The sequence below is a fragment of the Drosophila kikkawai genome, chromosome 2L, assembly GCF_030179895.1.
Source record: "Drosophila kikkawai strain 14028-0561.14 chromosome 2L, DkikHiC1v2, whole genome shotgun sequence".
NCBI classification, from domain to species: Eukaryota; Metazoa; Arthropoda; class Insecta; order Diptera; family Drosophilidae; genus Drosophila; species Drosophila kikkawai.
This window is the reverse complement of record NC_091728.1, coordinates 25,651,316-25,672,071: the sequence shown is the minus strand read 5'-3', so window position 1 is coordinate 25,672,071 and position 20,756 is coordinate 25,651,316. Positions and strand designations below refer to the sequence as shown.

General features: G+C 36.8%; 1 protein-coding gene across 1 annotated transcript in view; it reads left to right on the top strand.

Moving 5' to 3' along the window:
• Positions 1–688: 688 nt before the first annotated feature.
• The window catches only part of Src42A (Tyrosine-protein kinase Src42A), a 39,968-nt gene continuing 19,900 nt past the window's right edge, over positions 689–20,756 (top strand). The window contains exons 1-2 of the mRNA XM_017162117.2: positions 689–1,655; positions 9,378–9,472. Coding sequence (XP_017017606.1) covers positions 1,362–1,655; positions 9,378–9,472 — 389 coding nt within the window. The 5' untranslated portion in view covers positions 689–1,361. The remainder of the gene's footprint in view (positions 1,656–9,377; positions 9,473–20,756) is intronic.

The following is a 20,756-nucleotide window of genomic DNA, read 5'->3' as shown; positions in this document are numbered from 1 at the left end:
CAAGGTAGCTAAAAAATATCGGCAAAATGATTTAATAGCTACAGAGATCTAATAAATTAACCAGAGTATTCCACTGAATGTGTAAATTACTGAAAATATCGTCGATGTATCGCGATAACCAAGATATTTTTAGCAACTTGTATGAGAACAGCTGTTTTCAGTTGAACCGCAAACTAAATGGTCCTGTAGTTAAAAATATGTACAAAAATTAACATTTAATTTTTAAAATATACCGCCAATTCATCGCCAATATTTTCACACATTGGAGTATTGGAGTCTATAATCATAAATTCTTGCTTGTGAAGATAAGGTTTTACGTACATACTTTATGCCACCTGAAATCGTGCAAGTTACTGGGAAGGTATCTAATAAAGAAAAGTATTTATTCCTGGAAAACTTCAAAACAAAAAGAAAATGTTTTCTCAAAGAATAGGTATAAAAATTCAGCCTAATGGAAACACCTTCGTGCGATAGTTAACAAATGCAGCATATTAGTGTTTTTTGATTTACAATAAATATTGTTATATTATCTTATTACAATTAGTTAGCTTTATTAAAGCAGCAGTAATGATCTTCTTTTCACATAAAATTGTCAAATTAACAAAATTATTTATACGAAGTTGTATCGATATTTTCTGTCAAAATATCGATTGCACTTCGCGATAGCTAATATCGATGTGCAGGAACTGTCACCCATAGCTATACGCTCTTTGCAACGCGATGGTAAAAAGAGGCCAATAACTGAGTTAAAAATGTAAACGCGAATGCCAACCAAGCTAAATAATAGTGCACGCGCGTGTTCCTCCTGTTAATCACCGATTTCGAACCGTTTTCGCGGCCTCCTCGACGTCACCGTGCATACTGTATTGGTGGCCAACAGCTACAGCATCACACACACCCACACAGCAACATCTGCCTATACGGGTGAATGTAGATAAAAGTAAAAAATCACGCACGCACACACACACGCCTGCACATAATTTAGTTAAGGCGCACAGTGAAGCACAGAGTTGAGTGATAATCGGACAGCAATTGCACAAATTGGAAGGGGGAGTCCAGTCACAACACTGCACGGTGGATAAGGGGAAGCGGAGCGGGGAGATACAAAGATCGAGAGAGGAGAGAAAAAGAGAGAGCGACGAGAAGTGCCAACACCCAGCGCTGATCTCGCAGCGAAAATATATAAACTATAAACAAACCAAGCGCGGTGCACGGGCGCAGTGAAAGTAACCGTAAACGTAATCGCCACCGCTGCAAGTTTGCTTCCATTCATTGCATTTAACACGAACTAAGCACGCACACAGCGGCAGCCGCTGCGCCAACTACAGTAGCTACTCCGACTCTACCTCCGTCGAGCAGCTATGGGCAATTGCCTGACTACACAGAAAGGCGAGCCCGACAAGGGCCCCGCCGACCGCACCAAATTGGACGAGCCGACCACCATAGGTGTGGGCGTGGGCGTGCCGCAGATCCCTATGCCACCGCACGCCGGCCAGCCGCCAGAGCAGATCCGTCCGGTGCCACAGATCCCGGAGAGCGACACGGCCAGCGCCAACGCCAAAATATTCGTCGCCCTCTACGACTACGATGCCCGTACCGACGAGGACCTGAGCTTCCGCAAGGGAGAGCACCTGGAGATTCTGAATGACACACAGGTAAGTGATTCAAGCGTGCGTCAGTGTTAGCACCCTGATGGTGTACGAGTGAGTGTGGGAATTTGAGGAATGAACTGATAAAATTTGTGAAGCCATTGATAACGGTGATTGTCGTAGTTTCCCATATGCTTGGCGAATTAAACGAACGCGATATAGTAGAAACGTGTACTTCAAAAGACATAATGATGCCAGTTTGGGTTTTTTTCGGAAGTAAATCCGATAATTACCTTTCAAATTGGCTAAAACATATTCTATTTTCCATTGTTCATTTGAGGATAGGCCGCATTAAGCTAGATCAAAAGGGTTACGTTCTGAACCAAACGCAAACTCCAATTTGCGAACATATTATGTTCAGGTTATATTTCAACTTCAAAGTTTGTCGATCTCCACCAATTAATTTTATTTCATTCTATTGCAGTAAGTATGTATGTACATGATCCGGGGCAGATCGGATGACAATTGCTGTAATGTTTATGAAATGGAATAAAATTTTAAACAGCACAATTAAAAAAGTCACATTATTTTGGTTCTGCTTAGGCACTATCAGTAAATAATCACCAAACGGTATTAATCATAAATGACCTTTGCAATCTTGAGTTAATTTTCATTAAAATTTTCCCTATGCATTTCATTTAGCTGCCATTGGAACGTTTAATAAATAAAAAACAAAAAATTCAAAAATCTCCTCCAAAAACCTAAAAAAAAAGTCCGTTATCAATAAAAAATATGCTTTAAACATTTTATTTTAAATTTTTGTTTAGAAATGTGGTTATATATTTTACAATAAAATGTAATTGTTTTATGTAATGTTTCAAGAATTGTCATATAACATTTTAAAATGAACTGCAAAATATTGCTCATTCTGCATGCCACTTTCCTAAGATCTGGCCAAGTTTAGTATCATAAGCCTAAATTCCGATATGCATTTATTGAAAATCGAACGGCGTTATCATAAAAATATAGGAAAATGTAAAACTTGTTTAAAATTTATTGATTTTAATGGGTATACAAACTTTGTTGGAGCCCTTATTCTAAAACTTCCACGTTAAGGCCTATGGGCTGAGCATACCACTGAATACTGGATTTATCTTTTACCGTGTACACAGTATCTCACAGTCCAGAACACTCGATTACTTTAAAGTTTAAACTAATTGCGTGTAATTAAATTGTTCAATTCATTCAACGCCATAAGGAGTCGGTGCAATGTGGTATCGTGCACGATATTAGTTTGAGTATTCACAGTTTGGAGATGGAGCGCATTGAATTGGAAAGCTTGCAGGCTAATCACTTATGTATATATAGTATACTATACGCCAAAGGTTTTTATCGCATAGTTCCCATTGCCAGGGAACAAGTGTGTACTGTAGCTTAACCACAATCCTATTTCTGGCTCCCACTGCATCTATACATATGTCTTGCCTGTCTCCTGTTGATATGTACCTCACAATTCGAATTCCTAGAGTATAGGTGACGGTTTTAGACTTAACGCAGTTTTATTTTCTTATACCCAGAGCAAGAGCTTAATTAATCAAGCCTTGTTTATGTTTGCAATGGGTTCCAATAGGATACATTTGTGCCGGTTCTTGGGTCCTGCGGTGTAAAGCAAAATATAACTCGACTGACAAGAAGGTTTACTTAATATCACTCACCTGTCTGACAAACTTCAAACTTTGGCTCAATAGTTCCAATAGGATACATTTGTGATCATATATTATATATATTTCTATCTCCATCACACTCTTAGTTGTACGCTCGGCTTTGATGAATAGTGAGTTTAGACTGTAGAACCATTGCACCAGCAGACACTTTAAAGTTTCCTTCTCTTAAGGGGTTTTCAAAACTTTTCGAAAATGACATATCGTATCATATATGCCATGTGATACATGGAAATACATTTGTATGTTGTTCTAATAATTTTTTCTGCTTTGATTTAAGCAACAACAAAGTTGTCCAATCCGCGCCGATTCGTTCGGCAAACAAATCCATTTGTAAATTTCCTTATACATTACCGGATTATGTAATAGTCTTTGTTCAGTAACGTTATATTTTCTAGGATTTGATTTTTTTTTTTATTTTTTATTTATATATTTATATATCTTCCATTATAAATCTATATCCTTACCTCTGACCGGGTAAGGAGTGTTTTTTTAATGATATGCTCTGACTCACATGAGGTGGTCAGAGGCAAGGATAGGTGTCTTAATATATTGTTTTTATTAAAGTCTAATGACATTTCAAAATAGAACAAAAAGTACCGGTAGTTGTAAAGCGAACATAAAACGCAAAAAGGATCATGTGCCTCGAAATTTGTCTTACAAATATTCAAAGCTATAGGCCGAAAGTAACGTGATGGCCTTGAAGGAACTGAGAAACGTATTTGAATCAGGAGCTGACTAGAAAAAATAAGTCCATTTATTAGTTTTTGAAGGAAAATCACGCCGTGGCAGGTCCGACGATCCTTAAGAGAGGGCAGGTTCAAAAGGCGTAGTCTATCGGCATAAGGAGGATTGGGATGTAGGTCCCAATCAAAACCCGGAAGAACGAACAAAAGGAATTGCTTCTGTACCGATTCAATAAGGTCTTGATACTTTGTATATTGAGGGGACCATACACACAAACGATATTCGAGTATGGGCCGAACCAGAGATTTATATAGAAGTTTTGTTGTGTAGGGATCATCGAATTCTTTTATGCCAAAACCTACAACATTAAGGTCAAAATTAATGGGTTGGGGTTAAATATATAACTAATTTAGAAAGAAATCAACTCTTCTTTGTTTTTCATCCCATGAAGTTCGAACAAGTTTAAAGCACAAAAATTGTCCACCTAGAGCTTTAGAAAGACAAGGGCATAATGCCATTTATACAAAACAAAAAAAAATAGTATTTTAAAGGTACACTTAAAAGTACACTCCAGCATACTCGACCATAGCTTTCGTATTTGTTTTCTTGTGTCATTTGTGTGGCCGTGATCGAGAATAAGTAAGCTATTGCTATCATTTATGCAAAAATGTACGCTGTGTCACATATTCTTCACGAGATTGCGAAATCCATCACGTTTTCTGATATCGATTGTTTAGGCCCCTCTTACCCCTTTCCGGCGATGTTCATGTTTATGGAGCAGTACCTTCAAACATCTTATACGCAAAACAATACAACTAATTAAGGAAAGAAAATGGTTTGGATTGCTACACGAGTTCTATGATTAGCCCTCTGAGGTCACAAGCCCATCCTAACTGATTCTGTTGTGACATAAGTGCCGGTGGTAGCGCAATCACCTCTCATCGTCGAGAGAAATGTTTATATCGTGCATATTTAAAGACTATGTCAACATAACCATGACCACCTTACACTGGCAGGCAGATTTCGACGGCGCTAAAGGCATGACGTCGGTTCCTGGCATTTGGCCAACTATTGCGCACTCCCCGCACTCGCAATCGGATTCAGAATAGACTCAATTGCACGAGGAATGCGTTGTGTTGCCGACAGGGTTTTTTAATTCAAAGATGTAACTAAAGACGTACATTTGGCAGTCTGGAGCTGCGGCAACTAACCATAGCTAGTACAGGCGGAGCAGCAGTTTCATGGCTGGCGTTTCCGGTAGCCGACGATTGTGGCGATCGCAGCAGCGTTTAATTAAGGTACGACACTCACAACCGCAATACTTTCGACTCGCCACACAACTACAAAACAAATGTTTTCTGTACACATGAAAACGCTACCCGACTTCCTTTTGTGGACGCTTTTTCTTCGTCTCTCTCGTTTCTCTCTGCGCAGACTTGAGATACGGCTCATGCATAGAAATCAAAATTGTATGAACAAATGCTTTATGGGGGTTCCAGCGCTGACGGTGCTTCGACATACTACTGCGTCCCTTTAATTTGCGGCTGAAACCATTCAAGGACTTACTTGACTTACCTTAACTTCATTTAGTCTGATCTGCCAACCTAGTCAAAGTATAATGCTGAGCCTCCAAAACCGCTACATAGAATTTTCCTTTGCCAAGCACACCAGCTTCATACACATCAAGTAATGTTGTGAAATTATATCCGTTATTTTTGTTCAATATATTTGAGTTAAGAGGAAATCGAAATCAAATTTAAAATTAAATTATTATTTCGGAACCGATACCAATAATGACGGTAACCGAAATAACCGTAACCAAAACCGAATTGTCGAGTTCTTGAAAGTCAATCTGATACTGCCCGTTCTGACTCATGTAGATTACATATTTCCAATAACCAAAACAACAAGATTGCTAACTGATTTGCATAGAAAGATACAAAAAAAAGTTATGCCGATCAATAACACTATGTGTACTCTTTTGTAGCCTAAACTGGCCTACTCTACGGCGATATTAAAGAGAATCATATTCTTCTAACTAAAAGAATGCAAAGTATTTCTAATAGAAATTTCTTATACAACAATTTTTGTTTTTGTTTTTGAGAATAAACACGGGGCTATGATGTGCACTTATGGGGAGCCAGATCAACCAATGGATTGGCCAGATATGGCAGCTAAAGTACCAGCATGTAGCTTGACGATGAAACAAAAATCCCAACCTACCAACTAAACAATAAACCCTAAAATGACTGTTCATTGACCCTACCATAATGGAACCTCTCGATGCTTATCAGGGAGATAACAGCAGTAAAAAGCCAATGATATACTAGTAAGACTAGCTTCTGTATAGGTTTTGCCAGGTGTAAAAGTGAATCTGAAAATTGAGACACACAAACGCGAAGTAAATTAGCAATCACTGCCCGAGTGAGTTAATAAAGTTAAGCTTTATATTATTTTCGTTTTCTCGGAGAGGATAGACTACATAGATGGACTATAAATTATATGCAAAGAAAATAATACCTTTTAATAAACTTCCCTTCTTTTTTTATGCAAGACAACTTTGCCTTCCAAATATCTTATAGTGAAAAAGGGAATCTCGCGAAGTGTATATCAAATAAATAAAATAAACCATTTTGTCTGTAGGAAAAGTATTTTTTATTTAATTTATTTTTCTTGTATTATCAATGTTCTATATCTTAAGAATATCTTCTTAAAGTTTAATATCGACCATAACAATATTGACAAAGTTATGCGTAGTTGAGCAGAGGTCGTTTGGTGTTCAATGTAAAAGTTTTAAGCGCTTAAAATCTCACTCAAAATCTATTTAACAAAGTAACTTAATTTTTTAGTTAAAATTTAATCAAATGTATAAAATAAGTTAATAAAAACGCTACACTTATTTAGAGATGCCAGTTCGACAGAAAGCCTCGATGTCGATGCCCGTCGATTTTTTCAAAATAGACCATCGATGTATAAGTTAACATCGGTATAACAAAAAAAAAAAAACATCGGAAAATATCGATAAAAAGTCATCGATGTTCAATGCATCGACGAATTTTGTAATAAATTACCAAATACTTAATTCTATTGTTATATTTGTGAGTAAAAACTCCAAACAAGCATCCGTAGTTATTATACAGCTGTGTTCACGGAAATAGCAGTGCCCAACGACCTGCACGTTTAAGATCGGAAAATCCTGTTACAAACACTATTTTCATAAATTTTTTTTTCATAAAGGCTTAGTGTATTTAATTGTTAACAATACCACAATCATTTAATTTAGGTAACATAAACCTTTTAGAAGATATAGCTAATATGAACAAAAAAGGTCTATATTATGCCGTTCATTGAAATAGCAGTGAAAAACTAAAATTCTTCATAAATTTAAAAATATCGTATAAGAAACCTATTTCTTCTTAAATTCTAATTGACTATGATCTAATATTTTGTTAAATAGCCTTTAGAAGCTATCATAGCCTCATACCTGGGTGGCAAGGAGTCCACCAAGTCTTAGCAACGCTTGAGGGGAATATGGCTTCATTCCTCCTGCACAAATTGCCAAAGCTGCGGCTTAGAAGTCGGAAACTTCTTTAATACGTAGCCCTTGATGTCCCCCATAAGTTTTCGATCGGAATAATATCCGGGGACTGTGCAGGCCATGGCAGTGCATCCACTTTTTCATTAAGAACCCACTCCTTGGCCACCTTGCTGGTATGATTAGGGTCACTGTACTGCTGAAATATGCAAATTAATGGACAATTTTCCTCAGGATACGGCTGCAAGACAGTTTTTAATATTTGGACATAAACATAATGGTCTTTGATCCCACAGATCATATATACGGGACCTACAACGTTGTATGAAAAGTATACCCATACCATGATTTTTAGGCCACCGTGTTTTACTGTCTTCAGCGTATGGTTTGGGGGGTACTATGTATTTGGAGGTCGACGGACATATTGTCTTGTCCTATTCCACCAAATAAAACCAGTTCGGAGTCATTTGTCCAAAGGATATTACGCCATTTGAATAGTGGCAGTTCAAGTGGCTATTGGCGAACTCGGATCTGGCCTTGATATGCCTGTAACCAAGCAGTGACATTTTCCATGGACTTCGCGAATCAAAAATGTATTCAATAAGTCCCCGGCGAATGGTCCCATGACTGATTCCCATGCCAATTCCCGCTCATATATCCCTAGAGGATGCAAAAGGACGAGCTTTGCTGAAGCGAAGTACGCGTCGAGCCTGTACAATTGTGGTTTTGCGAATCGTACCTTGGTTTTTTTGGGTTCGGTTCATATTTTATGACTTATAAACTATTTTAAAAGAACAATTTGAAAGATTTGGAGTCTCTTTACATGTTTTGCCCTTCTTTCTAGGCTAAGTAATCTGATACCTTTCTCTCATGGAGCAGTGAGGTCCTGCGCCCACTAAAATAATTTTTTTTTGCGTTGTAAAGGTGTATTATAGTATAAACTATAATAACGACCTTAATTAAAGTCATTTTTTACAAAATTAAAAGAAATTTCGGCACTTTTTGCGAAAGAAAATTAAAAACTGCTATTTCAGTGATCGGCCAAAACGAGCTGCATATGTGAAAAATATCAATAAAACATAAAAATAGAGCAAATCTAACGGAATTTTTTCTTGATTCTTATCTTTATGTTCCATTTTACAAAAACAATGTGCAATAGATCAGCTTGCAAAAAGGAATATGTACAAAAAAACGTTTTGAAGTTGTTCCTCTGTCGCACTGCTATTTCAGTGAACACAGCTGTATGTATATGTTGTTCTTATATTTTATATATTAAATGACATAATTTAAAATTATAACAATATTTATGCTTCCATAGGACTTTTCCATTTTGTTTAAAATTGTAAAGAAGGAAAAAAAAACTTTTATAGCAGTCTTTTAATTTGTTAGATTTTTCCAAAAGCATAAAAACTTATAAATAAATATATAATACATTTTTTAAAATAAGAAACCGATGTTTCGTCAAACATCGATGCATCTGTTAACATCAATATCGTTAAAAGCATCGAAAAACCTCGAAAAACATCGCTAAAAAAACATCGATGCTCGATATATAAATTTGGTCACCAAATTGGTAGTCTCTGACCAGGATTATACTTTAAGGGTAATGTCTCCTTCTATCTTTACAAATATTCTCAGTTGATACTAAGCTATATACCTTTGTACTTTATGGAGATCGGGTGAAAAAAGTGTAGCATAATAATGTATGTTCGTACATAGATAAAGGACGTAAATATGTAATAAGAAATTTAAGCTTTATAATAGTTTTATGGGATGTCTTAAAGTATTAAAAGAAAATCTGAAATAAACTAACAAAACCCAATTCATGTTTAATTGTACCCACAGGGCGACTGGTGGCTGGCTCGCAGCAAGAAGACTCGATCGGAAGGCTACATACCATCTAACTATGTTGCCAAATTGAAGTCAATCGAAGCAGAACCGTAAGTATAATTCCGTTCATCAAATCATTCAATTTGATAGTGATATTTGCATATACCTTTTATACACCATTTACAAAATTGGGTTATAAGTTCTTAACGCACAAAAGGATGCATATCCGATCATAAAATAAATGTTGATATCAACATTCATGATTACCAAATGAGTCTACATGGATATGTTAATCAATTTTTCTTGCTTTTGATTGTTTTTAAAAAGTACGAAACAACGATGTCTTTATACTAACATAATCATTATTTTCCTTATAACTGTCTGATCGTTCCCAAAGCAACTATAAATTTTGAATTATTTGCTAATTAGTTTCCCCAATCGGCAGTTAGCTGAAAAAATGCAAACACTGGTAATTAAAGTGCATTGTTAAATCAGATTACCGAATTTAAAAATAATAAGTAATACATTTTTTTGAGTAAATACCGATCATTCTATAAAAATATTCAAAAAATTGTTGGGTTGAAGACGTAATTGTTACTTTTAACTTACGTCATTAGGTGTTTGTTTGATTCAATCTATTATTATTTGCTAAGGTCAATTCTACTATGTATTGGATATAATAAATAAACAAAGTAACTATAGTACAACTATTTTCATACAAAATTCAGTAAATATAAATATTAAGCAGCTTTGTTGAAGATGTCGCTACTATATATACTGCATATAGAAGTCATAAGGTCTTAATCTAAGGAAATAACCGCCTTAAATAATGATTCATAGATTTGTAATGTGCTTATTCAGTAATGTATAATTATGTTATGTTATGACTGTATGTAATTTTCCGTAATGTATGAGTGAGATTCTTCATAATTTATTGTAAAATGTAGAATGTAATTTTGACATCCCGTCAAATCGATGTCAAATTTCTTTGGATACTTTTTGAATAGCATACTTTTTGGGTGTCTCTGATATTCATCATAAAATCTACTTTGACAAATGCAATTATCAGTTGAAGATCATAATTTTCATCTTGAACTTTTAAAATTAATTTTTGGTTCAAACCACCGTGCAAAGTAATAATATAATAATAGAAACAAGAAAGGAAGCTAACTTCGGTACGCCAAGGTTTGTATACTTTTCCTGTTTTCAATTGGACCATTAAGAATAGATTAATTTTGGTCAAATGAAAAGAAAAAGTTACAGATATATGTATAAAATATATATACATCTTATATGATAAATGGGTTTTGATCAATTTAAAAAACATTACTTTAAACTTGCATGAACTATAACTATAGTGTTGAAAAATTTATTTAATAATATAAATTAGAAATACAAATGTTCCAAAACACTCAGGTAATGTAAACCTATACATATTGTATTTACAGTTTTACATTTTTCTCAACATTTACCTAGTCCATGGTCCATGGTAACTACATATATGATATAGTAATCCGATTTGTATGAAATACTAAAAAATTGAAAATCTTAGAGTAAATGAAACAGAGAACATACTATTTTTACCTAGTAGTTCCCTGATCGTTCCTATAGCAGCTTTATGATGTAGTGGTTCGATTTTTATAAAAATAAAATCGGAACTCTTAAACAATCAAATGTGACCATGTTTCAAAAAAGATGGAAATATGTATGAATGTTGAAAAATGCTATGAGTTTTTCCTATACATTTCCTATTTTTCCTATGGCAGCTACATGATATTGTTTCCCCAACTGGCTCGTTCCGACTTATATACTATTGAAAACAAAGTTGCTTTCACATCGATTCAGAACGTCTGTTCATGAAGATTAAAAGGTCGGAAATGACGTTATCACTGCGTTACAAACTTCTGGCTAAAATTATAATACTCTTGAAGGGTATAAATAATTATAAGTATATGTTATAAAATTATGTTTTACCTTAACTTGCATTGAAGAATATACACTTATATAACCAAAAACATAAAAATAAAAGTTGGGTCCAGGCCTCCGGCTTATAACCATGTGCCCTTTTATTTTATCCTAGTTTTGTTGATTGGCCTTATTGGAATTGACTACACGAGAAGCATATTGTTATGTTTCTATAGCAATGTGGACTTCATGGGCTATGTTGCATGGAAGCCTCACAAAAATATGCTCATATGCAGAACAACTGTTTTGCCTTTGCCTGCCGCCTTTGTAATTGTAAAATAGCTATTATTGAATTTCTTTTGTTCTAATAACTATGCCACGAGCATGCACTTTGTTTGGCTGGCTGGTTCGTTGACTTTCATTTGGAGTTTTGCGTTGGTCACAGCTATATTTTAGACCTATAACCTGGTGCTTGAATAAGATGAATGTGGGTATCAATCAAAGCTTAAAGTGCTTGCGTAAAACTAAGATCATATATTTTATTTCGGGACTTGACACTAAATTGATTTAAAAATTCGGGAGTTTTTTACTGTCCATTACTCCTAGGGTTTATTTAAACTAGTAGGCAAAAGTGTAAGGGCTCACACAATGTACATATGTGCTTACATTATCAGTACTTGGCAAGTCCACAGCTAAAATTCTAGCCGAAACCCATTTAATTTATACTGCATTCGCTCGGCTATTTACATTTGATTTGTGTACAATGTCTTCGATTTCGATCGGATTCTACTTACAATATTTATTTACGATATCTGTTTGTTTTTTGTTTGCTGTTAAAGCAAAAACAAATCTTTTAATTGCCCACATTAAAACCAACGCTATATGTTGGAGAAATGATTTCACATAGTGGGATTGAACCATTAAAAATATTATCAAAAATGAGGCTTCCGAATAAGTTAGGAGAGACTTGTCGTGGAAAAATTTGTGATAGTAGCTGGTCTGGGCGTAGGGGATGGTTCAGAAACCCGTAATTAGGATGAAAACCAAAATAAATACAAAATTTTTCGCTTATTAGTTAACTGTTAACGTATAAGGCTTGAGACCCTTCCGATCGAAGAGCTTTTAGAGAGTATTTGGTTTACTTTGTGGACCAGTAAAGATTGTTATGACTGGCCAAGATTCAAGTATTGTTCATGAAGGTGCATTTCATGTACCAGTTCCGAGGGCATGGGCTTCCAAAGCTCACAGTCAGACTTCCCTCTCAAGGCCAATCCGACTGGCATAGCCCAGGTTGGAGTCTAAAACCCCACCCACAAACGCTAATGTTATTTTAACCCAATTAGGGCCAATGGTTGTCGACTGCCTTGGTCTCTTAACCACATGCATAAATCCGCATTTACCGGTAAGAGGCAAGCACCAACAACTGAGCACAAAAGGCTGCCCGGCAATCAGCTCTCTTTCAATTTTTTTATTTATTAGCAATGCGATAAATATGGGCGCTCATTTAACTGTGCTTTCTTCTTTCTCGCCTTAAGGATCCGAACTCAACGATTTTAATTTTTCTGAGAAGTCTTTTTTCGCCGCCCGTTGGTTTTCGATTTCTGTTGGTCAGTAAAACAATTTAAGCTGAGTCAACCCCCCACCACCAGTTGTATTTACTTTATTTTAAGTGTACAGTGTGGTTTTTAAATTTTAAATTGATTTACATTTTATCCAACGAATGAACCTTTCCATAGAGTCTAATTCTTGATTCTAGTGATCATTTTACTAGATAAATCCATTTGGTGATTCAGTCAAGACATTATCTTATATAGATACATATTTTATTTGAGATTACACTTTTGGTTAAGTTATATCACGCTCTCCTAGTACTATAATGATATCAAATTGAAACTAAAACATATGCAAGCTTTTTCTACTATTAATAAATGCGGTCGTAAAATAGGGGATTAGTCGATAGGCAACAATATTAAAGGCTTTTAAGATTGCATATTCCACTGACGAATTGCACTTAATCACTTCCGCATAGCCACGCGACCGAAGAAAACTTTCCCATGCATAAATGCATATTTATGGAATTTCGAATTGATGAAATCTCCCGTATTTTTAAGCGCTTTTGCAGTGTTGCCGCGAGTCTATTGACAGGCGCCGGACAATCTCCTCCGGAGCATCTCTCTGCAGCTTGAAATGTGGGTCAGAGAGAAGTTGTGGAGCGCGGAGGGCAGTGCAAGGGATAGTGGCCGAGCTGTTGTGACGTCAATGAGCCCCGATGACTGCTAAGTGCTTACACAGAATTGGCTGGAGGTTTTCGAATGAATTTTTTTTGGGGGAAATACCTGGGCAGATTTTTTGGCTTGTCGTTTTGCACTCATCTTGCTCAACTTGTTTTACTTCCGTTGATGGGAAAATACGAATGAGGCGAACTATTTGAAAATGTGCTAAGCGTTTTAGCCGTAAATTCCGTAAATTGGCCATTACTCGACTATATAAATCGCTAATAGTATGCTTTGATATCGCACCTGCCCGCCTGACTGCCAATGTGCCACCGGAGCCAAACCACCCCAACGAGATATGGAGAGGAGCATTCGCATCCAATCGGAAGTACTCGTAGCTCATTGACCCGAAACGTGGAATTTTACCAGCACATTTCATAATTCTTGGCGCAGAGCTGAGTAAATCCAGACCAGAGCCACCCAGAAACCCCGAAATCCATTAAACCAATTTATTCGTTTTGAGCTCGGCTCGTAAATCACCCGCACAAAAGAATCGCATCGAAATCAACAAACTCGCGAAAAGACATGAATTGATTTAAGTTTGATTCGAGCGTTTAGCAGTCGGTAGGCGTCGCGTTTGAAATGCAAAACTTACGCAGCACTGACTGAAATTGAAATCGAAATTAAAATTTATAGTAAAACAATTGTCATTTTGTTGATTTGATATACTATATGCTCCACCTGCTAGCTGATTTTCTGCCATACGTTTGTTTGTTTGTATTTGATGAGCTTCATCTTCCGACACGGAAGGCGACACCTGACGCAACGCCGCTCAGCTCGCATCACATCAGCTCCGCTGTGCTTCGCTGTGTTTCCCCTCCTGTTTGTTGTTGGCTCGGAATTGTCGCAGCGAAATTTATTAGCGCGTGAGTTTTGACTTCGATTTGTGCGATTTTCGCTTTTGGCAAATTTCAATGTCAGTGGCACTAATTCACTGTTTGCATATTGAGTTAAGTATCAAAAGATAATGCCTTCTCATACACATATCTGATCAAAGTGGGTCTTTAAATGGTCTTCCAAATTCTACATTTCTCTCAACAGTAATCAACAAAATATACGAGATTACATTTATATATAATAATATTTTATAGATAAACACACTAAATGTATCGCCAGTGCCACCAGATTAGAATCTGACTTTGTGTGGCGCAAATTAATTAATTTTTAGCCTCTCCACGTTCGTTAATATACGTTTCCACACATCCATTATTTGGCTCATTGTTTTGCTATAGCTGCTTGCAATTGTTATTGAACATGACACCAGAAAATGTCATTGAACCCGTTGAGCAGGAGGCAATTGTTGTACTGGGCCATATGCATGCGCCATGCCGATTTCTTCCCTTTATGCATGAAATACCGATTTCATTCAGCGTTTCTTTTTTATTTCTGTGCCGTGTGTATGACGGCTAAACACTCGATTATGTGGCATGTTAAACAACGCTCAATAGAAGGTAATTGTTTTAAATATTTGACAGCAACAAATCTCCGAGAAGACACGGGTAATGCTCGCCGGGAAGGTCGAACAGCATTTGACGAGCCAAATTAGTTCCAATGTTGTACTGAAGCATCCGATCAATTAACGGTGAATGTGTTGATTTGGAATAATTTTGAATTGTCCCAAAATTGTACAGGAAGCGAGCATTAGGTAACAGCCTGAATGCAGTCAATTAATTCACGAATTCTTAATAAGGCTGGCCAGGTAGAGGGGGACTTTAACCATATAGATTCTTGCCGTTACAGTTACACTACTGGCCGAAATAATAAGTACATGCGTATGTGGTTTGTTTCAAGTCCTATAAAATTTGTTTGATAAACTTAATGAAAAAACCCACTTCATTTTTAGTTTCCGTACTTATTCCAGATAATAAAAATAACTGCCTAAAGGATTTTACATTTCAAATTTAGAGACAGGGGTCAATTTTATCCAAAAAGCATTAAAATGGGGTGGCCGAAATAATAAGTACACCCATTCTTCTAAGTCTAGAACTCGGAAGGTATTAGATATATTTCACTTCTTTCTTCTTATAAGTAAACTTAGATTAGTATCCAATAAAACCACACTCGTTTTAGGTAACTTTCGCTATTATTTTTGGTATTCTAGCAGGAAGTCTGTGGCAAGTCAGTACTAGAAGCTGAGACCAGGTTTCTTCAGCAAATTTTCACTAATCTTCAACACTTTAAAATGTTTTGGTTACAATTCGACGTTTTAAGTTTCAACACAATGTTTAGTTTAGGTTTATGACAGGAGACTGACTTGACCATCTCATAACAGTTACCTCTCTCTTGTCAAAAAGGACCTGTTTGGTCATCCAAGGCCATTTCCGGCGAAATTGACATTTAAATTTGAGCTCGAACAGTTTGGCGTAGACTGCATGAGACAGGATTACAAGGACGTATACCCTAAAAGGTTCTATTACTTCAAGGAAAATTTTTTCAGATGAAGCAAAAGCTTTGCAACATTTTTTTGGTATGGTCTGAACCGGAGGTGGAAACAAAATACTTTGGGGCAATGAAACAAAAATATTTCTTTTTGAAAACGATTCTAGACGGTTTGTACGTCAAACCAAAGTCAAAAAATGCAGCTTTGAAACTCGAAAAAAAAAGTTAAGCCCGGAGACAGATGCATTAAGGTCAGGGGGTGTTTTTCCTGGCATGGCGTTGTGCAAATACATCTCATAAATGGTATTACGACCAAATTCGAAAATAAAACTTTTTTAACTGCCATCTTCTAACCATATGCTTGGGGAAACATGCCCTTCCGATAGATTTTTCAACGAGATAACGATCCAAAGTAAACCTTAAAAGTCATCATGGCCTGGTTTAGGGACAAAAAAGTAACCGTCATGGGTTGAAAAAGTCAGTTTCCGAACTCATACCTAATCAAAAATTTATGGGGAATCTTAAAACGTCGTATTGTAACCAATACATTTAAAAATTTTGAAGATTTGTGAAGATTTGCTGAAGAAACATGGTCTGAGTTTCTAGTAGTGACTTGCAACAGACTTCTTGCTAGAATGCCAAAAATAATAGCGAAAGTTACCTAAAACGAATGTGGTTTTATTGGATACTAATCTAAGTTTACTTATAAGAAGAAAAAAGTGAAAAATATCTAATACGTTCCGAGTTCTAGACTTAGAAGTATGGGTGTACTTATTATTTCGGCCAGCCCATTTTCATGCTTTTTGGATAAAATTGACCCCTGCCTCTAAATTTGAAATGTAAAATCCTTTAGGCAGTTATTTTTATTATCTGGAATAAGTACGGAAACTAAAAATGAAGTGGGTTTTTTCATTAAGTTTATCAAACAAATTTTATAGGACTTGAAACAAACCACATACGCATGTACTTATTATTTCGGCCAGTAGTGTATATTGTCCATAGGGTAACCAAAGAAGTATATATCAAAATTAAGCAACAACCGTCAGAGGAAGCAACAGTTCTGAGACTTTAAGAGCTAAGAGTTATTAGACGAAAATTCGATGTATGTTGATCTGCAACATATACATTTGTTGCTAGCACCAATGGATGTTGCTCTACGTGTGACTTGCAACATTTGCTTTATTTGCAAAACTCTTCTTAGCAACCTTTCACCTTAGTTAGCCACATGTTAGCTTTAATTTCACACAAATTGCCTTGGAGACCGGGTATCTTACACTGGCCTGTAGCTTTCTCACTTAAGGGATTTCCGATCGGTTCACAATCTGTACAATCTGTATTTCCAGCATTAAATACCCAAATTAGTTAATATTAACCCTCTAGTGCCCAAGACCGCCTCTAGACGGGCAATGTTAAAAACACCGTTATTTTATTATTTTTATTCCTTTTCACACGGTTTTGCGTTTTTTCTAATTCAGGAAAGTCCAAAAATTAAGTTCGTTGCGTTTGGAATACATACTAGAGCTAGCGCAAGCTGCTGTATTCATTTGAAGTTGAAAATTTGTGCAAATCGGACAAAATAATTATTTTGTAGGAAATGCAACATATAAATACTTTTTTTTTAAATTGGCAAAAATTAGAAAACAAAATTGTACTGTGTTGCTGACAGTCTCAATGACATTTATAATAAACATTTTAACAAAAAAAAATTTTTTACCTAATTTTTTGTTGGCCTATCTTCCCAGAACCGTTTTAGTCATATAAAACTCGATCCGAGCAAAAGTAAAATTTTTTCCAAAACAAACATTCACTTTTGATACATACTGAATCCGAAAATAATTAAAAAAAAAATTTGGGCACTAGAGGGTAAAAAGGCCGCAGAACTTATTTATTATGGATTTATTTTTTAGTGGGCTGCGAATCCCAATATGGTTAATATTTTGGGTCAAGTTAATAAAACCCCAAACAGCCAACCCGTAACTTTCCGGGTTCATATCAAGCAAACTCTCAAAGGTAAATTGTATTTAAAATTGATGTTATACCTGAGAAAGTCGCTGCTAAAATATAATGACCATATTTATTGGTTAAAATGTTATTTATTTATTAGTATTATTATTTTTGAATCTTACGATTTAAACATATTTTTGATCTTGCAGGCCTAACATCTAAAAAATGTCAGGATTTCGGTTCTAGGTTGGTAATATTTAGTAGCTTCAGGTTTTGTAGATTTTTCCATCGGTCTGATTCTCGGGTTAGACCCTTGTACTCCATGGGTACCGGAAACAATCCACAATTTAGCTTACTTTTCAACTTAGATGTCATTCCTCGACTCCCTATTAATCAAATTGTTTATTATGTTTATTTCTAGGTAAGTTCCCTTTTACAAATGTTTGAAGCCGATAAGATTACCTCAGACGAACCAACTTGGCCAAGTGCTAATTATAGTAGAGTAAACTAAGATTGTTTCTCTTGAGGTCGTCTTGTAGGGATTTTCGCAAAATGTTCCCATGTATTATCGTGAGTATACAGCATTTGGGGCGCACTGTCTCAGGACCTTTTGCTATGCCAAAAATATTTATATATTTGATTAGTAAAATAAGGTTTGCCCGCATGGCAGTACTTGGAACTTTTAAGGCATTTATGTGATACTATAATCTTAGATTTAACATGGGTTAATTATTATATCATTTTACCTGCAGGACTTTTTTCTAAGCAAAAAAATATGTTATTACTATCACTGACCTAAACGCCAATTGATGTGAGAGTTTCACCTCAACGGTCAACATAGGTACTTTTACCCATAGCCACATTCCGTTGCTATATATTATGAATGCAGGCGATTCTACTGCAAAATGTACAGTATTCTTTGACATGTAAAAGACATTAACAGCTAACGAGTGGGTTTCTCTCGGGCTTGCAGTTTTTACAAGGACACCTGATGCATATAGGTCATTTTTTTATAGTAAAGGGAGGGCGCCCGAACATAGATACCCCCGGGCCTGTATTTCTCGATACCCCTGGGTCCTGGTTTTTTCTCTGCGGCCTGCAAACACTTCTTGAAATTTGCTTATTGGTAAGGGAAAATCAATGAAGAATGACTAATTTCATACTATTTCAGTGTCAATCTAAAATGCCGCTTATCTGTTGTTAAACAGCTAAAATAGTCGGAAAACTATTAATTTTAAACCATCTTTGTTTATCTGATTATCGGTTATCTGATGATGGATGGCGGATCGTTTTTTGTGGCAATCTAAGCATCACATCCGTTGAAACTCACAACTTATTCACACGGGTGGAATGTGTAAAACAATAATTTGTTTGTTCGATATATTTTGCACACATACAAATTAAATTATTTTATTTCCATTCCATACAAAATTAGTATTCATCAGCTGAAAATTTCCTAGCGATGACGGGTTCAATGGCGTTCGAAAGAATCCATCCGAGACGGTGGCATTTAGGAGCGCATAATATGGTCACCAGTGACGTGACAGCTCCGAGTTATTTCGGTTCTGTAAACAAATTAATACAGGCTGACATTTTGTCAGTAACCCGCGATTAATTGTTTTCAACTTGATTTGATCTTTGCAATCAACGCACTGGTGTGACTAATTGCAGTCGTCTTATCCATAAGTCGTAAACTGCGGCGGAACCGAAGAGCGCAGTAAGAGCGCGGCACCCGTGCACAGATGACCGAAGAGAGGCAGCGTGCTCTTCTATCAGCTGTTGGACTTCTTGGTCAGGTTTTAAGAGGTATAAAACTGTGCGAAGCACTCACACATTCAGGCAGGCAGACTAATGGAGAGCGGGAGCGAAACCCCGATCTTGGCTCAAATGGCACTCGCAAACACATAGACGCCAAGACGGCGAGTCGGTGAGTTGGTATGCTGGCGAGCGGTTAAAACCTTTCTATAAAAATTTCATATACGTATCAGTTGTCTGCGAAGCGGTGCTCAAAACGGACGTGTGAACGGAAGGCGCGTAAAGTAAAGTGAATAAACAACAACCATCGCAGCTGACGAGACGTAGGAAATCGAATTCGAATCCACATCCAAAATCGAATCAGCCGCACTCGCGAGTTTCATCATTCGCGCGATCTCCGCAACTCGCCATTATCCATTAGCCGTTAGCCACTGGAAACCGAAATCGAAAACTTGTTGCACGTAAAGGCGCATGCGCGACGCGTTTGTGTTGGTGGCATACTTCTAACGGCCAGTGTGGCTCCCCTTTGTTTGAAAGTGCATTGTGCCGCGGATATGAACAGCCGCCGCCGGAGAAGCAACTAGAAGAGAGGTACGCATCGCGGAACACTGCCACCTCCGTTCCGGGATCTTGATTCCCCTCAGATCCCGAAGAGCTGGCGCAGAACTTTCTATTTTCTTTACTGCTTTGCGTGCGCTTCGCTGGTTACTTGCCTTCGCTGGGCTAAGCCAAACAATCTTCCTCCTTCGGCGCACACAGCTGGAATTCAAATGAGAGAACCCGTAGAGAACATGTCTCGCAAGGGAATTCCTGGGATTGGCGACACGTTATGCAATGCGTCCTCAGGTTTTCGCGAACTTTATCGCTCGTTATGTGCTAAAATGCACAACTCAACTCGCCCGCCGAACGAGCGAGATATGTATTTGTGTGCACATGGCTAGCCCGTATTTGTTGCCCCGACTGTAGTGCATTTAGCTTGCGTTTTTGTCTTTTCTAGCCCCAGAACCGTATCAATTTGGACTTACGTGACTCGGACAGACCGCACATATGTACATACATATTCTTGGGGCCCGAGTCAAAGCTCGGCTTTAGGTTTTGTTTGCAGCGGGCTCTGGATCCGTCCCCTCTTCTTCGTACC